At 52.3% G+C, this 20,241-nt stretch overlaps 6 protein-coding genes across 6 annotated transcripts; 3 read left to right on the top strand and 3 right to left on the bottom strand.

Moving 5' to 3' along the window:
• Positions 1–80: 80 nt before the first annotated feature.
• On the bottom strand, positions 81–1,247 carry BU24DRAFT_457699 (uncharacterized protein; the record flags this gene model as incomplete). Its single annotated transcript, XM_033531561.1, has 1 exon — positions 81–1,247. The coding sequence occupies one exon, from the start codon at positions 1,245–1,247 to the stop codon at positions 81–83; it is 1,167 nt and encodes a 388-aa protein (XP_033390096.1).
• Positions 1,248–1,538: 291 nt separating this feature from the next.
• Positions 1,539–2,307, bottom strand: BU24DRAFT_417380 (uncharacterized protein). Its single transcript, XM_033526709.1, has one exon. It carries the CDS (start codon positions 2,180–2,182, stop codon positions 1,922–1,924), a length of 261 nt encoding a protein of 86 aa, XP_033390095.1. The 5' UTR covers positions 2,183–2,307; the 3' UTR covers positions 1,539–1,921.
• BU24DRAFT_417379 (MFS general substrate transporter) lies at positions 2,262–5,344 on the bottom strand. Its single transcript, XM_033526708.1, has 5 exons — positions 4,700–5,344; positions 4,122–4,649; positions 3,853–4,063; positions 2,638–3,803; positions 2,262–2,577 (listed from the first exon to the last, which is right to left on the bottom strand). The coding sequence occupies exons 1-5, from the start codon at positions 4,845–4,847 to the stop codon at positions 2,390–2,392; spliced, it is 2,241 nt and encodes a 746-aa protein (XP_033390094.1). The 5' UTR covers positions 4,848–5,344; the 3' UTR covers positions 2,262–2,389.
• A 2,589-nt stretch (positions 5,345–7,933) lies between these two features.
• BU24DRAFT_27662 (glycoside hydrolase family 18 protein) lies at positions 7,934–10,889 on the top strand. The gene is made up of 3 exons (XM_033522654.1): positions 7,934–8,880; positions 8,934–10,548; positions 10,598–10,889. Exons 1-3 carry the CDS (start codon positions 8,208–8,210, stop codon positions 10,707–10,709), a joined length of 2,400 nt encoding a protein of 799 aa, XP_033390093.1. The 5' UTR covers positions 7,934–8,207; the 3' UTR covers positions 10,710–10,889.
• On the top strand, positions 10,823–11,884 carry BU24DRAFT_323404 (uncharacterized protein; the record flags this gene model as incomplete). The annotated part of the gene is made up of 3 exons (XM_033522956.1): positions 10,823–11,109; positions 11,425–11,623; positions 11,729–11,884. Coding segments are annotated over 3 exons (642 nt in total), but the record flags the coding sequence as incomplete, so codon positions are not given.
• A 2,937-nt stretch (positions 11,885–14,821) lies between these two features.
• Positions 14,822–18,178, top strand: BU24DRAFT_470548 (uncharacterized protein; the record flags this gene model as incomplete). The annotated part of the gene is made up of 2 exons (XM_033532669.1): positions 14,822–14,857; positions 15,464–18,178. 2 exons carry the CDS (start codon positions 14,822–14,824, stop codon positions 18,044–18,046), a joined length of 2,619 nt encoding a protein of 872 aa, XP_033390091.1. The 3' UTR covers positions 18,047–18,178.
• Positions 18,179–20,241: the final 2,063 nt, after the last annotated feature.

Raw genomic sequence — 20,241 nt, 5'->3', positions numbered from 1 at the left:
CCGGGCTAGCGTAGCCGAGAAAAGAAGTAGTAATCAAATTGCCGTTGACTTACTTTGCCATCTTGATCGTATCAGAAGAACTATGAACTCTGTGGTGCAAAGTCAAGCTGGGTCATGTGCTGGTCAGAACCTATGAACTCGCACTTCGAGATCCTGAGGTTCGGAGCCGTGCGAAGGCGAATGTCTTTAACAGCGATGGGCTGATCCGAGCGGCGCGATCCGGATGAAGTATTCAGGAAATAGGATGGCACAATCATTGTTGTGAGCGATGAGAAGCGCTCAATTGAAACCATCGGTCTTTCGCGAAATGCATGCCGGCTTTGCTGATACATCTCATCCCCAACACAATTGGCCGCAACACAATTGATGGTAAGTTTTCTTATGCCTGAGGCGATGTCTTGCAATTGGTCTAGGAGTTGTTGAGCTGAATACCTGTTGGTGGGATTGAAAGTATCGGGAGCCCACAGGTCGATACTGAGCCTCGTAATCTGAATACCATTCATTGCCTCAATGAGGTGGTTCAAAGTGCCGAAGATGAGTGTGGCGTGTTCTACATTCGCGACTTTAACCGTGGCATCGAGGTGTAAATCCTCCACACCGCGTGCTCCGGGTAGTAGTGCACGTTTAGGATATAACATGGGGGTGGTTATTCTCCGTACACGTAATGTGCGTAACTTTGGAAAGTTAATCCCCAGCAGTGGAAGCATAGCACCACCAATAGCGAGCGATCGCAACCGTTCAAGAACGGGTGCTACAGGTTGCGGCACCTCGTCACTGCCAAAAAGTTGATACCAAGGCGACTGAGAAGCGACATTCGGCATAATAGGCGCGACCCTGATGTCGAGCTCGGTGAGCTGGGGGAGACGAGTGAGAATCAGACCTGCTACTGTAGGTAAACCATCGTCCCTAATCTTCTGCTCCCACAGGCTACCGGCAAGCCCTAGCTCATGCAATGCTTGAATTGACTTCGCCTTGAGGTCCGGGTCAAGAGCCGTGTTGGATTCAAGCAAAACGCAGACCTGCAATCGCCTTACTGTTGAACCAAGCTCCGGGCACTCGAATAGCGTACGCAAGAAGAAAGGTGCATCGTCAGGATAAAGTTTGACGTCGCGATAAAAAGCTTCTGAGGCTATACGTCCTAGCGTCCTGGACGTGGAGCACAATGCGTGCAGTGACTTGCGACTATTTTGCTGCTTAGCGACCCACGAAACGATGTGTGACTGCAATTCCTCTGGTGCGGGAAGCATGTCGGTGGGTTGAATCCTTTAGTTCCCTTTGTGGTAAAGATCCCGCTTGTTAGCTTGAGGTTGTCGAACTCTTTCAGTGATGGGTGATGGCTCTGGGGGGGCGTGGGCGGGTGGCCTCACTCTACCCCCCTCAAAAAAACCAAGGACTGGTGTGGACGTACAATGAGGGGTAAGAGCTGATAAGGCTTCGTGACACAAGTGTTTTGTGTTACCATCTATCATACTCTGCGTTGTGCAACTCCTTCAGGTCTTGTTATGTCTTTGGTAGCTCGTTGTCCACTATGGAGGTTAAGCCTATGCATGTATACAGTAACGCTGCCACTGCAGTATCCACCAATGTCGCTGCCTTGAAGCCTTCCAACCATCAGTACACTCTGTTCTATTGTTTGTTTGAATCGCACACTACAGTTGTTTGTCGCTTCTATCAACTATCGTAACCTCAAAAAACCCACTTCAAACCTATGTTCGGCAAGAAGGAGCTGCTAACATCATCAGATGTTGAAGCCTTGCCTTCCTCCACCCTACACGCACTAATCGTTCCTAGCCCTACCACGTCTCCCCCAAGGTTATTAGCACGCCTCTGGATTTGAGCATACGACTAGGTAAAACAAAGTAATCCGAACACCTTCAATGCTTACCAAAAGATCTTAACTATCCAGCTAAGCGAAGCAGATCTAACCAAGGCATCCCCCCAAGCGGCGATCGCCTGGGTCAGCCAAACCTAGAGAGAATAGAATATCCAGCCTTATCGCATCTCGAGTCGCTACCATCGGATCCGGCTTATCGGGTGGAATACTAAGTAATACGGGGAAAATGTCGAGTTTATTCACAACGGATTGATGGCACATGGTGGCAGTAGGAGAGTTGGATTCAAGTATCCTCAGAAGGGGAAGGAACAATAATGAGACACGGGTGACACTATCCAAGACAACCATTTGCTACATAAAGTCGAGGTCTGGGCTGAGAAGGGCAAGGGCTGTAGGCTCACACTAGGACGTGGATCTTGATAGGCGTTCCAAGTAAAGTCATATCTAATTCTTCTATTCTTTCATTGCGGTCGTGTCTATGCAACGTACGATTAGTTGCAGTTCATAAATATATACATGTGTAGCAAATTTTGCATTCATCGTCATGCTCTTCGTCTAAAACTTTTCCATCAAGTTTTTCCTCACTGTCCACATGCGCGCCCGCTTGCCGAAAATATACATCGGAATCGATAAGAGCATACACCCCAATTGAATACCACCTACAGCAAGAAACACACTCTTCGCTCCATCAGCTTCAAGCCAATGTGGGAAGAATAGTGAGAAGATGAACCCGTGTAGAATATCTGGCTAGGGTCAGTATAGGAAGACTGGAAGGCTTTATATGGAACGTCGAATGAACATACTCTTGCAGAAATTCAGCGTCACCAGGGCTTCGCCGGCATACACACGGTATGAGTCCACCACAAAAGTCACTGCTGTAGTGGAAGCCAGACAGCAACCGAAGCTGATGACGCCGAAGAAGACCGTTGGTACAATCCAAGAGTCTTTCTCCTGGGCACTCCATCCAAAACCCATGAGACCTATCGTTGTGCTCAAAGTGATGGGAATGGCCATGGTCAACCGGAATTCGGGTTCGTACACTCCGTCATTCCTACGGGCCATGAACCGCACGATGATGTCGGAAATCTTCCCTGCCACCGCTGTTCCAAGGACTCCACCAACAAAAGGAGATATATACACCAATCCAACCTGTAACGAAGTGAAGTTGTATGATTCTCGATCTTTGTAGATATGGGAGACCGACTCAGAGAGAACAATTAACCAGCCGACGGCGAGGGCATACACCATCGACGACCATAGAACTGCCGGGTAGGCGAATAGGATGAAGGGGCGGAACATGACCTTGACCCATTTATCATCTACAAGACGGCCGTTCCAGGGGTTTAAAGACTGGACATAGGACTTTGGCGGCGCCTCTCGGTAAAAGCTGGTATAATAATGGCATAGACCGTTTTCATCTGTTTCTTCATTCAGTGCAATGGTATCGTGTGAGCTATTATAGGGCAGACTGGCGCGTTGTTGTTCAACATTGGGAATGTTATTGTCCGCTTCATTTGACGTAGGGAAAGGAAACCCTGTGTCCGAACCTTCTTGGTCCGAGGGTCCGACTTGAGTCTGGTGATGATCGCTGGGTGCATGGATGTGATCTTGCACATTGGTACCCGTTGGGGTCGACCTGGCCTGTGCAGTATCATGATCGCCTGCATCGTCTGCGAAGCCTACCCTGGCACTGCGAGGAGGACGCTGTATGGACCCGGAGCCATGTTGTAAGGTTGATTGTTGTCCAGAAGAAACGGCTTCTCCCGTTCCCGGTAGTGGGATGGGGGCCACGGGGGGTTTTCCAAACTTCGGAATGTGCCAGTTATGATGGTGATGGTGTTGTCCGGGACTCTGACTCCTTTTCCGTGCTGGTCTGCGCTCTCGTGGTCGTGGAGTTCTGTCCCAAAAGGTTTCCGGCACGAAAAAGAAGATCAGGAAGAAGCAGGATCCTACAACTATTGCAACAATCCTAGACAGGAGTCAGATAAAAGCAGGTATTCCGGATTCGTACACCTCACCAGAAGACCCATCTCCACCCAAGGGACTCGATGATCGCGGCACTAACGAGGGGAATGAGATTCTTGCCTCCGAGCAGTAGAAGAGTGTAGATTCCGAGACGGTACGCTCGCTCATGGAGGAAGAATATCTCTGCAATCGTGGCGCTCGGTAGGCACTCCACAGGACTGACCGCAATCCCTTGCACTATTCGCGCGATGAGGAGAGACACATCTGGTTCGCTGGTTAGCCAGGAGCAAGAGGGGGACCCTATCTATGATCTGTGGCTTACAAGTCGGAGAGGCGGCACACCAAACAGCGGTGAGGGCGAAAATAATAATGGCTGTCAAGTAGACGGGTCTCTTGCCCCACAAGATGGCAGTGGGTGATGTTATTACACTCCCTAGACCGAGACCAAGCATGTAAAGGCCCGTAGTCAAGGCAACTTTAGGGACCGATACATTATATGTGTCCGCTACATTGTTGAATCCAGCTGCCAGTATGGGAGTCATACCACCTCCGATCATACAGTATAGGCCCAGAGAGAGCAACGCAGCATCGCGACGTACCGTCGGCCAATTTAGGGGATCATTGGCCGAGTCGTCAGGCTGAGGAACCAATACGAACTTTCCATCCTTCGACTTCTTTTCGGCTTCTCTGGCTCGGGATGAACGACGGGAACGACGGGAGCTCCTTGAGCGGCTCCTTGTGGGCGTACTCAATGGAGATGGCAAGGAGGAAGACGAATTCCGGGCATGTGCATGCTGTAAGCCCAGCGGCTCGTTACGCTTGTACGTTCGTGAGAGGATGATGACAGAGCCTTGGTGATGTGAGTTATAGTTTTCAAGAGATCCGGCATTTCTTGCTTACCGGGAACCTCGTCAGTCTGAGGATCGGAGAGTATCCCAAGAGTCCATTTCCTAGTGTTTGCTCGATTTTTCTCATTGACGGTGCCGTCGGATGCGGTGGTGCTCGGTGAGTTTTGTGCAGTCTTCTTTGGCAGCCATTTCTTGAGCATGGCGCTTGTTTATCGCTAGACGAGGGGCAGGATATGCCACGATAAGAGGAGAGGACGGCGTGGGCGTGTGTACTGTGTATATAGGTACCTAGGTACGTGACCTGTCCCTGTGAGCACCTCAGTGTGCTTCGAGATTATGGTGGAGACGGGCCGTAGTAGAGCCGAGAGGAAGCAACGGGAGGGACTGTTGTGAGGAGGTGAGACGAAGGAAAGAGAAGTCGTATTGCCTCCGCCGGATGGCTGTGGGCATTTGAAGGCTTCATCTTCTGTCCGCCTTAGAAGGGAACATGTGCGACGATGATGGGCGGACAGTTCTTGGTAAACAATTTGGTGTTGACGTTGCAGGAAGTTGCAGGAAGAGGGTGTTGCGAGTTGCGAGGTGTGAAGCAGCGGTGGGGACCCGGTGATGTCATTTGGTTCAGGTGAAGCAGGTGAAGCTGCCGCGGCTGCCAATTGCAAGTCGGAGTCTCTGGCTCACCGCAAGGATTTGTGGAGACGTCGCATCTCTTGAAGAGGCCGAGGGGAGGCTGACTGACTCTTTCGAGGTTTATCAGGACTCCAGGAGTGATGGGGCAACAAACTCGAGTCACCTGCCCACGATAGACCGTAGATCCATTACAATCCCCCCCAGTTGGAGGCGTCACATGAGGCCATCAGGTTGCAGTCTTGCTGGTCATGAAATGCACAATCTGTTGTTTACTGTGTACTAATTCACTAGCTACCTGTGTGCTCGGTCGCCGGTTTCTCGTGTCCAATGTGTCCAAGCGAGTTAAATCCACCGAATTGAATGGGAGCGCGATATCCGTCCGACTTGCAGGATACTGTGTACCTACGAGGAGTGTGCCTAGGTATGTACGGTATGTACTGTGTAAGGGCCTCTGAAGGCGAAGATCTACAGGATTAAGCTTATCGATAGTGTGCCCATCTATCGTGTACAACAGCAACACGAGCAGAACCTGCGGAACGAGTGCCGAACCCGAGGGCACCAAATCCCAAAAATGTCTGCTTGGCTCTTGTGTTGATCTCTATGCCGATCTCTCTGGCTCTGAATGCACGTCACTCCTGCAAACAAACCTACAACTAACTACTACATACTGTACTCATATCTGTACGTTCGCTGGTACATATGTACACACATATATGATCCGGATACCCGCGCTATCCTCGGTATTCCCACCATGCACCCTGCGGCCAGTTGTGAAGATTTGGCATTCCTTTCAGTACGGCTTCCCACACAGTACTGTTCTTCTCTGCACATCCCCCACGCCCACGGCATGTCCGAGAACGGCCAATCGAAAACCTGCACAGGCCAGCGCTATCTTTGCAGTGTTTGTTAGGTCATTATACTCTGATTTGGAAGAACCGTATTCTGTGGAGCAGTTAAGCTGTTGAACTGGCCGGTGGTGGCTTGCCTTAACATTTATGCTTAAGTGCACTCTGTGGACCGTACATGGTGTTTGTGGACAAAAGGTTGAGATGCATATGGCAAACTGTGCTGATATCTTATTCAGAACTGACCTGAATCCCATCTCACCTCCTTCGTAGAATTATTTGTTCCGTTGGTTTACATGATACGATGTCGACCCACCCATGCTCCTCGAGCCAGACAAGAAGAATTCGGCCCAGCGATATCAACCATTTCCTTGTCGCAAGGTTTGCATCACACTCTTGCTACTCTGTTGCAACTTGCCACTCTGTACAATAACAATAATGACTGCTCATGTGTTACCCCTGACTAACGTTAGACCATCTTAAGTGTACCGTCTCCCGTCATGGCACTACCCAGAGTCACTACCTAGGTATGTACTGGCATGCATCGAACTTTCCACAAGGCCATGTGCTACCAGTCGCATATGCGAAATGACCATCTTTAGGCAACCCATCGGACGAAACTAACTTGACTCTAACGTTCATCGTAGCCTGTGAACCATACGCCAGCATTGAGAAAGGAAGCAGGCTCCCCTGTCGATAAGTTAGTGTGCTGCCGAGACTCGCATGGCGCATTGGTCGTCTCTTTTTTCAACCGTCTTATCGCATACATCATTGGACAACAAGCTGCCTGTGGGAACAGTTCACACAAGACTGCGGCGTCAAGACTCAGGACGTCCTAGGATGTTGGGGCAACCAGCCCCTCTCCTGCCCAATTCCCATCGTGACATTCACTTAGACCATAGTTAGGTGCTTCCATTGCGCGCTGCACACTATAGACGTCTCCCGTGCGGAGCGGTGCCGCAATTTCAGTCTTGCGACGCCACAGGAACAGTGCAAAGGGGGCCCGACGGCTAATGGAGTCTTCATTACGGAGTAGACCGTACAAGTAGTTACAGGAATTATCACAGTCCAACGCGGAGGATTTGGAGACCTTCCAATCCGTCTCACCGGTCACGGCCGAAAGAGGATACGAGATTTCGGGAACTCCTGCCCGCACGACCGGATCAGCCTTAAGAGAGAAAAATCTACCTGGAAACGGAGGGCTAATATTAAGGTGTTCCTTGCGCCGGGCGAAGGAGGGTTTCTTATAGTATCTGCCATGTGAGGGAAGTCTGATGGCTAAGCGAGATTTGATCTCACCATTTGGATAAGGCGTGCAGAGTTGGGCCAGTATCTACTCCGGTACTGTGTACCTACCCTAGTGACTTCTGATTGATGGATGGATGAGGGTGGTCATGGGTAAGAAGAGAGACGAGGGGGAGAGACGCGAGGGATGAATGAGAGATGAGAGATGAGAGAGGAGAGAGATGAGGGAGAGTGAGAGGATCCATCATGCAGGTACAATATAGCGCAGTGCACAGCGTCTCGACCGTTCCATACGCCGTGGCTTGCGTCATTCCCATTCGGGCTAGCCCATCTCAAATCTGGCCAATCACCCTCCATCTGGATATTCACATCCCCTGTCCCCTACACTTGTATCCTCTAACTATACTGTGAGAAATCGCCTCTTCACGATGCCCGCCATCCACCCCCGACAGCCTCTGCCGTATCTGAGTTGGTCCATTCATACACTTTGTCACCTACTTTGGGATCTAGGTACATACCTAAGTGCTCGACTATGCTAGGCAGAAACTGCATGTCAGCCCCCCTCCCAAAAATGCCCCATGTAATAGGTCTAGGTACATACGACGCAGTTGGTGACTGGATGGTTACATAGGTAGTATTTCCCTTTTGCTCTCTCTCTCTTTCTGCTTGACTTTCCCTCCCGTCAGTCTCTCGTCGCTCTTTTCGAGTCCCTACCTAATAGCAAAGCAAGCATTTGCTTGCGTTCTTTCGTTTGAGAATCCTCTCGTCCACAATCTTTACTGGCCTTTTGATTTGGCCGTTCATTCTTTATTAATTTCTAAGTCCACTCCTTAATCGTCTAATATGCGATCCTACGTTCAAGCTGCCACTGCGGCAATTGGGCTTCTTGCCTCCACTGCCTCTGCAGCTTTCAACCCGGCCTCGTCTTCTAACCTTGTTGTTTACTGGGGACAGGGTTCGTACCAGATTGAGCTTTCCGAAGTTTGCAATGACCCTGCTGTGGACATCGTCAACATTGGTTTCGTGAACCAGTTCCCTCGTGCTGTTGGCGACTACCCGGGTTCCAACTTCGCCAACGCTTGCGGCGAACAGTTCTTCAAATACCCCAATGGAACCCAAAGTGCTCTTCGATCGTACTGTCCCGGTATTGCACCAGGTATCAAGGCTTGCCAGGCAAACGGCAAGAAGGTTCTCCTTTCCATCGGTGGCGGATGGCCAACCGATTACTATCTACCAAACAAAGAAGTCGCCGAGTACTTTGCGGAATTTCTCTGGGGAGCGTTTGGTCCTCAAACATCTGCTTGGGTGAACGCTGGAAAGCCCCGTCCTTTTGGTGATGTTTCTGTCGATGGATTTGACCTTGATATCGAGAGCTTCGTGGACCCGGCCCCGTTCCCAACTTACAAGTACGCAAACTACGATAAGTTCGTTACTCACCTCAAGACAAAGCTATTCCCCACGGGACCTTCGACTTACTACATCTCTGGTGCTCCCCAATGTCAGATCCCTGATACTCGTAAGTAGCACTCGTTCTGTTCACGCCTGTGTTACAATCCTGACCCAACCTAGGCCTCTCCGATGCCATCAGCAAGTCCCACTTTGACTTCATCTTCGTCCAGTTCTACAACACCCCTGAGTGCTCTACCCGCGCTGGCTACAATGGACTGGGAAGATCTGACACAAAGTTCACCTTCGATGCCTGGGTCACTGAGCTCAGCAAATCTTTCAACAAGAATGTGAAATTGTACATCGGTATGCCCGCTGGCGTAGATGGCGCCCCCAGTGACCCAACCTCCTATCTGAAGCCAGATGAGGCGAACAAACTCATCAGCTACTACCAAAAGAAGAGCCCCAGCATCTTTGGTGGTGTTATGCTTTGGGAAGCTACCGTTTCTACGCGCAACGCCTTCTGCTCTAAGCCCTACGGTACATGGATCAAGCAGATGTTGACCGGAAAGTACACCAATACTGTCTGCCCCAGCTCTTCGTCCACCATTCGCTCTTCTACCGTCGTGTCGTCTACGACTCGCAGCAGTAGCTCGTCAACCTCAAGCAGCGTCATCACCTCTTCTACCCGGGTCAGCTCATCGGTGTCCTCTACCAGGTCCTCCGTTGTGTCGAGCACTATCTCATCTTCGCGATCTTCTTCGTCCAGCAGCAGCGCTGTCTCATCGACCCGTCCTGCGTCCACTTCCTCGAGCTCGTACGGTGTCAGCAGTTCGTCTTCTTCCAGCAGCACGCGCGGTGTCAGCAGCTCTTCTTCAAGCTCCTCTATTGTGTCAAGCACTGTTTCTTCCTCGAGATCTTCTTCGTTCAGCACAAGCATTGTCTCATCAACTCGCCCTGCATCAACTTCCTCAAGCTCGTACGGCGTCAGCAGCTCTTCGTCGAGCATCTCCTCGTCAAGCAGCTCTTCGTCAAGCAGCTCTTCGTCAAGCAGCTCTTACCCTACCAGCTCTCCATCAAGCAGCTCTTACCCTAGCAGCTCTTCGTCAAGCAGCTCTTCTCCAAGTAGCTCTTCTTCAAGCAACTCTTACCCTAGCAGCTCTTCATCTAGCAGCCCTTCGTCAAGCAGCTCTTCATCTAGCAGGCCTTCTTCAAGCAGCTCCTACCCAAGCAGCTCTTCGTCAAGTGGTTCTTACCCAAGCAGCTCGAGTGTGGTCTCTAGCTCGGTCATCCCTACTAGCAGCGTTGGTGTCAGCTCCGTCTATCCTACGACCGAGTCTAGCTCTGTCTATCCTACAACTGTTTCTAGCTCTGCCTATCCCACCAGCAGTGCTGACACCAGCTCCGTCTATCCTACAACCGAGTCTAGCTCGATCCTGCCAACTACCAGTGTCGATACCAGCTCTGTCTACCCCACAACCGAGTCTAGCTCTGTGTATCCTACCAGCAGCGGTGATGCCAGCTCTGTCTATCCCGTCACTTTGTCTAGCACCGCCAACCCAACGGAAACGCCATCCTCGACGCCATGCACCACCTCTGATGTCGACTATTCCACTATTGCATATTCTACGGGGTTCCCTACCTCGCCTAATGAGTACTCTACCATAGCATACTCCACCGGTTTCCCTACTTCGGCTGATGAGTACTCTACGATTGCATACTCCACCGGTTTCCCTACTTCGGCGGATGAGTACTCTACGATTGCTTACTCCACTGGATTCCCTACCTCGGCTGATGAGTACTCTACGATTGCATATTCTACTGGTTTCCCTACCTCACCTGATGAGTACTCCAGCATTGCATATTCTACTGGGTTCCCCACGTCCGGAGTGTCAAGCGAGACTGAGTACCCTTCGTCAATTGAGACTGATGTTTATCCTACGTCCAGTTCATCCGTAGAGACCCCCGTTTATCCTACGTCCAGCTCGTCCGTGGAGACCCCCGTTTATCCTACATCAAGCTCGTCCGTGGAGACTCCTATTTACCCTACATCAAGCTCGTCTGTAGAGACACCCGTTTACCCTACGTCCAGCTCGTCCGTAGAGACCCCCGTTTACCCTGTGTCCAGCTCGTCCGTGGAAACTCCCGTTTACCCTGCGTCAAGCTCGTCCGTAGAGACCCCTGTTTACCCTACGTCAGGCTCGTCCGTGCAAACTCCCGTCTATCCCGCCTCAAGCTCGTCGGTGAAGACTCCTGTCTATCCCGCCTCAAGCTCGTCCGTGGAGACTCCCGTCTATCCCGTCTATCCCGCCTCAAGCTCATCCGTGAAGACTCCTGACCACTCGACACCGGCACCCTCGTCGACTCCTTGCTCGTCCAGCTCCACCAAGGGACAAGAATATCCCATTTCTAGCTCTTCGCACAAGAGCAATGGAGGATATCCTCACTCGTCGTCCACCAAGGGCTACGTAGAGCCGCCAAAGCCGAGCGCTCCTGCCGAGGGCAACTACCCAGTTTACCCTACCTACCCAGCAGGCAACAAGCCGGAGCACTCCTCCCCAGCTCCTCAACCTACCGGAGAGGGTTACATCCCCGTGAAGCCCGCCGAGCATCCCAAGCCCAGCGCTCCTGTTGAGGATCACTACCCAGTCCATCCTACCTACCCAGCAGGCAGCAAGCCGGAGCACTCTTCTCCAGCCCCTCAGCCCACTGGAGAAGGATATGTTCCCGGAAAGCCTGTCGAACAGTCCCAGCCAAGCGCCCCTGTTGAGGTCAACTACCCAGTCTATCCTACCTACCCAGCAGGCAACAAGCCAGAACCCACCTCTCCGGCTCCTCAACCCACCGGAGAGGGATACGTTCCCGGCAAACCCGTCGAGCAGCCCGAGTACGAGACGATCTCTGCGACCAGCACCGTCTACCAATACGTCACGTTGACCAAGGTCGCCGTGCCGGTTTCGCAGACGCCGGTCTCGCAGACGCCGCCTGCGCCTTACCCCGTGGCACCGCTCAACAACGGCACCAGCGGTACGCCCCCCGTGTACCCGATCGCCAGCGGAACGGGGGCCGGCTCGTACCCGAGCTACACTCCCCCTGCCGAGTTCACCGGCGCAGCCAGCAAGTTGGGCGTCGGCATGAGCGGTCTGGTGGCCATGGTCGCTGGTCTGCTGCTCGTTTTGTAAAACCCTTGCCTTTTTTCGGTTCTTTGGGCCGGGCAATGGCGGGTGTGTTGTCTTGCGATGATGCTCGTTGCTTGGTGGTGGTGCCTTCTCGCTTGTTGGCTGATGGTCTGTCTGCTCTGATTGTTTTATGGATGGATCATTGCCCATGTGTGCAGGAGGATGTATGTATACGAACACGATACTTGATACACGTACTCTTGGGATCTTCTTCGGCTTCTTTGCTTTGCTTTTTGTATTATCCCAATGTTTATCAGAATATAACCTACATAAGAAAAATATATGACCTGTCTATAGTTGTCATCATTCCCGGTATTGCTTTTCGCTGTTCATCATTGTGCATGTGTCTATGCATGGAGGAGAGGGAGGGGGGCGGGTTCGAGATGTGTTTTCAAGGTCGAGGTCAATGATACTGTACACTATGTCGTCGTGATGGTTTGGTAAGACGTGAAAGAATCGGTGACCAAATTGGAGACATCTACGGAGTACGCAGTGCACAGTACAACCCACAGCATGTAGGGGAGAGGCGGCGTGTCGGTCCCGAGTCGCAATGGAGATTCGGTAACTTGGAACAATGAAGAGGGAAAGCGCCGAAGTGGAGATCTATTTGGAATTACGAATGGATGGAAGTCATGGAGTCATGGAGGCATGGAGGCATGGAGGCATGGAGTCAAGGATCTGGAATGATGAAGATGGTACTCCGTACTGAATGTGCTGTGCAGCTTTGTGCGTTGCATTGTGTGTTACCCATACCCGAGTGCCTACCTAGGTAGGTACATAGTTACCTAGTTACTGATATGTGTTGAACTACAAGATAGGTAGGGAGGCAAGTAGACGATCGCGCGTCTGGCGCATATATTATATTTAAGTATCATGTAAATGCGCAAGTGCATCTACTGGGTGGGAAGGACATTGGCTGGTACTTTGGACTGCATGCATGCATTGTGCCTCCGTATGCTGGTGAGGTGTTTAGGAAGGTTGTACACATGCGGAGGACGAAGCTGTAGTTACTACTATACTGTATGGAGTACTCCGTACATGAAGGAAGGAAGGAGGGTTCATTACACAGTGTAAAGGGAGACGACGGGTGAGAGACGAATCGAAGCGCTTCATCCGCCATCCAATCAGGTGTCCCGTATTTTCTTTTGGGTCAATACACAGTATTAGTCTGGAGCGTGGCGATTGAGTGAGCACTGAATGTTGGATGGAATGAATGATGACGGAGGTGACAGGGCGTAGTGGGGGTGGAGAGAGAGAGACAGAGAGAGAGAGAGAGAGAGAGAGAGAGAGAGAGAGAGAGAGAGTATGTAGAGCTCGTGAATGTGTGTGTATGGTTAGTATGGTGAGCGTGAATGGGAGTGTAAAAAAGTTCGTGTATTGTTCTGCAGACGTTTTGGTGAAAGCAGATGTGACCGACATGGATCCTCACTCCAGGCCCAGCTCTCTACTCCTGCTCATGTCGCCCTCCGCTCTCTAGAAGAGAACTCCTGCCTGTTCCCGTCCCATCCGTTCCCCTGGAAAGGGTGTAACTATGGACATATCGTACTCGGTACTTTTGTACCGTGCATGTTCACTTCTCCTTCGTCAGTTTCCATACCACGCCATGCAATGCCATGCGACTTTCACGATGGTCGAACTCAAGACCAGCGGAATGTGTTGCCCCTCGGTCGGTAGCGCTTCGATGACGCCTGGCGAACGCGTCGTCCGGCTGGCAATGGCGGGCGATGATGTTGTTTTTCCTGGCAATACCTGCAATACCTGGCAGAGCTGGCAGAGCTGGCAGAGCTGGCAGACCTGACCCATTTTCCCTGGATTGGGACATTGGGACGTCGGCTAGACAAGAAAGCGACATGGATTCATGCACAGTGAGGTGGCATGCGCAAGACCGAATTCCGCGACGCCGACATGACGAGGCGACGAGGCTACGGCGATGACAGCGAATGAATGAAGGGACGAACGGCAATGTTGATGATGGCTGCTGGCTTGATTGAATGATTCTGGATGATGCTGATGGGTCCTATGCACCAGCCTCCTCTCTCTGTCTCTCTTGATCCGCCTTTCGCTTCTCGCTTCTCGGATCTCCCTCCTCTCGTTCGAGTATGAGTAGGTAATTGGAGAAGAATGAAGTCACTGAATTGATTCGTCGCGTCTTTGACTACTGACTACTGCTTGGGAGGTATTATCTAGTTCTGATGCAGGTGCCGGTCCTGGTGTTGGTACAGTTCTGCTACTCCTGCGCATCCCTTGAACGTGCAGGACGCCGCCGCACATTGGAATTTCTAGAGTTCAAACTGTGGACATTAATGCTGGCAACTAATCAATCCATTGCCCTTTTCAAAGAAGACAAGGACAGACCTGACTGCTTATTTTTCCCGGAGTAATTCCCCTCAACTACCGTTCGTTGGTGCGGTCAAGGTGATTCTACGGAGTACTTACTGCGATACCTCGTACACCTACCTACTACCTACCTATACCCACACTGCACCCTTCTTCCCCCACAACTCGAAGCAAATCGTCTTGAAGCAACAAGACTCCACTCCTCTGCGCATCATCCTGTGGGAGCATGCATGCTCTGTAATTGCCAATTGAATTGTCTCATTTCTCCATCATCAATCCACTCGTTCATTGCATCTGCGCAGCCTCGAGGTCCCGTTGTGGCGGTTCATCCTTCAACAACAACGACGACAACACCGACGACACCGACGACACCGACAACAAGGCACACGTGGTGACGAACCCCCCATCCGGCAGCTACCCGTCAAGCAACCACCCGCCTCGTTCCTCATCTTTGCATGCTCGAGCAGCAGCGGTCAACCGCCAGCGCATACGAATTGAATTGAACAGAAACTCCGCGATCGTAGACGCGTCCACGTCGGTTTATCTTGCCACGGTATGACTGGTCCGAGTGGTGCTCAATTTATTGCTGGCGTGAGTCGTGATGCGGAATCCATACTGCTTTTTCTTCCTTCTCCATGTTCCCAGCCCCCGAATTTGTCTTCTTCACTATTACCTAGTTACTACCTCCTATAGGCGCAGGCACAGTGGCACTCTCATAGGCACTCTCATAGGCACTGCACAAGTACTGCACTGCACAAGTACTGCACTGCACTGCACGGGTATTGGCACGCGCCTACCTCACCTTCCCCAACCTCTTCCCTCACGTCGCCCCCAACCACCTCCATTCACCTTCATTCGTACCACCACAACACCACACTCCTCCCTCTCTACCACCTCACATTCTATCCTTTCTTTCTCTCCCTACCGCGTTACTGGCGACAATGTCTCTGCTCCCCTGCCATCCATCCCATCTAATCTTTACGGCAGCACCAGGCATTGCAACATCCTTCCTCTACCATCTATCCCGCTAGTCTCCCCGCCGCGACCGCATCATTACCATCATCAACACTACTACCACCGCCATCTACACTCGCTACAGCTCCAGCTCCAGCCAACTCCTCAAGCCTCACCTACATACCCCCTCCCCCCGGTGCATCCCTCTCTCCGCCACCCGAGGGTTCAATTGCCTCGTCGTAGCAATTTGCCGGGCCCGACGCGGGAGTCACCTTGACGTCCTCGGGCCCTCCAGAGCTCAGCAACCTGTTGCCCTTCGCGACTCCGCTTGACGAGACCCACGACCGTAACGAACGAACATACACGACATCTCTGCAGCAACGTCAGCAGCAGGCTGCCGAGTTCTATCGCTCCCAGCACAACCACTCGCGAGTCTCGAGTTCGTCTGGCAGTCAAACCACCCTCAGGCGCACCCCCAACTTCGAAGACCTCTCCAGGGCCAGGTCCGCATCAATTGAACCCCCTGCACCCGATCCACCACCACAGCCACGCGGTGTACGTTTCGCGCCCACTCCCGCCGAACAATTACGCTCTCCACCCCATCCCGCCCTACGGATCTCGCGCAGGACTGCATCTGCCATACATTGGGTGTTGGAGGAGGCCATCCGCGTTCCTGTTCCCTTCACCCCGGTGCTCGAGGAAGAGAACGCGCAAATGTCAGACCTGACGGGAGGCGGCAACGGCAACGGCAACGGCAACGGCCGCGCTGCCAATGGCAGTGCGCGCACCACGGCCGGTCCCGTGCCTGTCTCTCAATCGGACCGTTCCAATATCCGCACTCCCCAGATGATCATGAACCAACGGCGCGAACGCGAAGCGGCGCGCCGCCGAGAGACCGAGGCGGACGCTGCCCGCGTCGCCGAGGAACAGCGCAAAGCAGAAGAGGAGCGCAGGCGGAGTGCGGAACGTAGAGCTCAGGCTATTAGCGTAGCTGGCGCACCCGCGCCTACCGACAATGCCGGTGCTCCCAGGAGGGCTGCACAGAGCGCGCCCTTGCAACCTGGCGAAAGTCAATACTCACAATACCCCCCTACGTCGGGGCCAGGAGTGCCGAGACAGCCAGAGAGACAGGTGCCTCCTCAGTCTGGCGGCCCTGTGAATCCGCCCACCTCGAGTCAACATCCAGACACAACGTCAGGTGCACAGTACGGCCGACCTAGGGCTCGCTCACAAACTCAGCAACAATCCCAATCTGCGCCCGGATTTCAAAACAATCCAGGAGCCTCCGACTCAAGAAGGCCACCTCCTACCCAGCATGCAAGACGTCCGTCCGCGCAAGCTGGCTCATCTCAGGCTGGCCCTTCGACAGTCCCACCTGCGCCGGGTCTACCACCTGCTGGCTCGTTAGCTGGATCTCAGCAGCGCGGATCGACCACATCGACATTTCCCCATGCCTTTGAGCGGTGGGAGAATCTATCGTCGCACTGGGAAGGCCTGACTTCGTACTGGATTCGCAAACTGGAGCAGAATGCGGAAGAGGTTCGCAGAGACGCCCTGTCCCAGCAGATGTCGCGCCAGATCACAGACCTTTCCGCTGCTGGCGCGAATCTGTTCCACGCGGTGGTCGAACTGCAACGTCTGCGTGCATCTTCAGAACGTAAGTTCCAGAGATGGTTCTACGAGCACCGGCAGGATCAGGAGCGGGCGCAGGAGAGAGAGGCACAGTTGGACCACACCATCAGGGTGGAACGTGAAGCTCGTGCCAACGCCGTGACAGACATGGAGCGCATGGCCACAGAGAAGAAGAATGCCGAGCGCATGGTGGCTGAGATGAAACGAGAGCTTCAAATATCGAAAGAGGAAGCCCGCAGAGCATGGGAAGAGTTGGGACGTCGGGAACAGGAAGAGCGCGATCGCACCTTCTCCCTACGGGAAGGCCAACCGACCTTGGTAGGAGGTGTGCAGGTCGTTCCGATGGCGGCACAAGGGATCGGCCGGCAGGATAGTGTATCACAGCGGCAACAAGGCGGCGACGACAGTTTTGCGGTGGGCCAACTGATCGAAGGCCAGTATTCCTACGAGGAGGGCCATTCGCCAACAGACACCGACCCCTTCACTGAGGGAGCACGCCGTGGCACGCCTCAAAGATTTGAACCCGAGCATTCATCACTCGCCCAAGGGGCATACGTTCCCAGTGGCGCATCGGCAAGCACCCGTCCTGGTGCAACCTCGCAACCAACCGAACAGGCTCAAGCACCCGCTCCGTCGCACCCTGAGCATCCAACTTCAACTGCTGGACAACAGGCTCCTATTGTATCCACGTCCAGACCGGAGGCATTCTATCAGCAACCTGAAGCCTACCTGCACCGAGAGAGTGTCGCCAGTGTTCCCGAGGATGTGCGGTCGTACGTGACGTCACAGCCATCAGAGATCTCTGACCCTGATGAGGAATATGCCTACGATCACAATGGCAACTACATACTGGATGAATCCGGGCACCGCATTCCATTCAGGGATCTCCGCGAGCGAGACTCAGACGAGTACGATGTGCAAGAAGATCGTCGCCGCGAGCTTGAGCATCTTCAACGGTATGGCACAGCTCCCCAGGGTACCAGCAGCTATGCAACCACCTCAAGCGCCGGCCCTTCTCATCCACAATCGTACCCCACTGCGAACGCCCCCGACTATAGTGGCGAAGGTTACGGCGAAGAATGGGAAGGGATGCGACACCATCATCCAACTCGATTGAGCGACGTCCTGGAAGAGGATGAGCGCAGTCGAACATCTCCGAGCAGAGCCAGTCAGGCCTCTCGGGGAATATTCTGATTGAAGTGATCACTTCACATGAATTCATTTCATGGAGCAACTCAATGCAGAAGGATTCCTCGGTTTCGATTTCGATTTCAGTCGTCCAGCTACTTCGGTTCCCGCCGTAGCTTGTATTGTTTTTCCAATACCCTACCGTCAAAATTCTCACAACCTTTGACTGTACTTTCAACTCATTACTCATCGTAACTCTCGAAATGATCACAACCCTTTGCAGCTTCGCTGTATTATACTTGCATTCTCCGTTCGCGTATGGAGCATATTTACGTTTCACTTGCACATAAACACACTAATGCCTGCATCAACGCCACTTGATTGATTGCTGGATAGGCACGGTCGATCAACCTGGCAGTAATACCCACCTTTGTTTCATCAAATCCGGCGACAGCTCCCTTCCTCGAGGTGAAATGTCGACGACAACCTATCAACACTCGAAAAAAAAGGTTCTTAGATGCGAGACACATACTGCGAGATTCTCCTTTCGAATGATACGCCTCCAATAGCATCCTCGATTGCAAGATACCCCAAGAACAAATCAGCCGTAATCTACCCAGCTTGCATACACGGGAACAAGAGGATCTCTGTCACCCAATCATTGCCCACACTTCTTTCCGGATCCTCTACCTTTAATTTACCCAACTCTTCCTCCTTGTACTAGTACGCATATCATCTCGGTTCTTTCTTTTCCTTTCTCTCTTCACAAAGCATGGTGTTCATCGGGCATGGTTTTGATCGTTTTATCATACTTTCTGGTTTTAAATTGGGAAGGAAAGGGGTTTGGTGGGAACATGGGATTGGACTTGCCCCGGCTGGATGGGTGCTCGCAGTTTTTCAAGACTTTAAGAGAGCAAGAGAGGGGGAAAAGACGGGGTGGTGCATGGGTGGTCGGGCAGCATGTATGTTGGATTGGCTCCCCAGTCATCATAATATCAATTGATAAAACATGGGTTCATCATCGGTATCACATTCGAGACTCAAGACATGCCGTGCCTCAATGTTGATTGTGCAGTCCAATACTGACCTTCCTATCGGGTTTCGTTTCCTCGATGTCTAAGGTATTCTGTTATTCGAAGTGTTGGCCAAGCTCATGCGATAAATTCTGCTTGGTGATTGGAGCGGACATTCGGGTCATGGTGACCTGGCAGCGACATTGATTGGCAGGCGCTCTGGTCCTTCAAATTCATGAGTTAAATTCATGAGTTTTCAACGGAGATTCGATAACTTACTGGATTAGGCAAGTTGGACTCTGGCCTCCCCGAGGAAATCCGCGCAACGCCCTTCACGCTAATCCGATCTTGGAACCAAAGCATCCGCAGCGAATCAGTCGATATCAAAGAATGCAAATCACTGCCATTTCCTGAACCCGCGCGCCAATCAACAATTGGAGCGGACGGGTAATCTAGCCATGGTTCTGCACCGAACAAATCCGCGTCGCATGGTTCGACCTTTGCCTATCCAGCGTGCCAGCTTCGCATTCGAGCCTCGCCGCGTGGAGTTCTCCTCCTCCGCAATCTCTACTTTGTAGAAATGCGAGCAAGCACTGCCAACATTACATTCCCCTTTCGACTCTCTTCAGAGCGTCCCATTGTTTATCGTTTCCTCAGCTATGGAGTACTATGAAAGGAAATCAAATCATGAAGCTGATACACTACCTCACCCAATACCAATACCCAAGCGCCGTGCCCAAACATGCAACCCCAAGCGCTTAACTCTACCCACCCTCACAGCTCACTCGCCCCCAAATGGCCCCCCAACCCACCCAATCACATCACGCACCCCCGAACCGCAACATCCTTACCACACAGAATAGTAGTGACAGCACCACCACACTACCCTCTATCGAAAACGTTTCAGCGCTGCAGAGCATGCGACGATAGCGACTGACGGGCGGCGGCAAATGCGGCACAGCAGCCAGCACCCAACCTAAGAGAGGATGGAAGAGGGAAGCAAAAAAGGTACGAGCAGTTCGCAGCGTGCGAACCTATTTCTCCGATTCCTCCTCTTCCACCCTCTCTCCAATCCCTTTTCCTTTCGTCTAAAGTTTGTTTTACGTCCATTTTTTTTTTCTCTCCTCACGTTCTCGGATTTCGGGTTTGCCATTGTGGGCAGGAGGAATTGGCTGGAGGTCGTTGCTGGCGCGTTACGCACTCGTGCATTGTACGCATTCACCCACGTGTTGAACCGAATACCTACCG

Source organism: Aaosphaeria arxii, assembly GCF_010015735.1.
Source record: "Aaosphaeria arxii CBS 175.79 unplaced genomic scaffold BU24scaffold_1, whole genome shotgun sequence".
In the NCBI taxonomy this organism is placed as follows: Eukaryota; Fungi; Ascomycota; class Dothideomycetes; order Pleosporales; genus Aaosphaeria; species Aaosphaeria arxii.
The sequence above is the reverse complement of the archived record's forward strand: the minus strand, read 5'-3'. Positions and strand labels throughout refer to the sequence as shown.

Coding starts and splice junctions, on each gene's coding strand:
- BU24DRAFT_27662 (XM_033522654.1), top strand. CDS start 8,208: ATGCGATCCTACGTTCAAGCTGCCACTGCGGCAATTGGGCTTCTTGCC. Junction 8,881..8,933: donor ATGTCAGATCCCTGATACTC/GTAAGTAGCACT, acceptor GACCCAACCTAG/GCCTCTCCGATGCCATCAGC. Junction 10,549..10,597: donor TTCCCTACCTCGGCTGATGA/GTACTCTACGAT, acceptor TCACCTGATGAG/TACTCCAGCATTGCATATTC.
- BU24DRAFT_417379 (XM_033526708.1), bottom strand. CDS start 4,847: ATGCTCAAGAAATGGCTGCCAAAGAAGACTGCACAAAACTCACCGAGC. Junction 4,650..4,699: donor TCAGACTGACGAGGTTCCCG/GTAAGCAAGAAA, acceptor CACATCACCAAG/GCTCTGTCATCATCCTCTCA. Junction 4,064..4,121: donor GTGTGCCGCCTCTCCGACTT/GTAAGCCACAGA, acceptor CCAGCGAACCAG/ATGTGTCTCTCCTCATCGCG.
- BU24DRAFT_417380 (XM_033526709.1), bottom strand. CDS start 2,182: ATGGTTGTCTTGGATAGTGTCACCCGTGTCTCATTATTGTTCCTTCCC.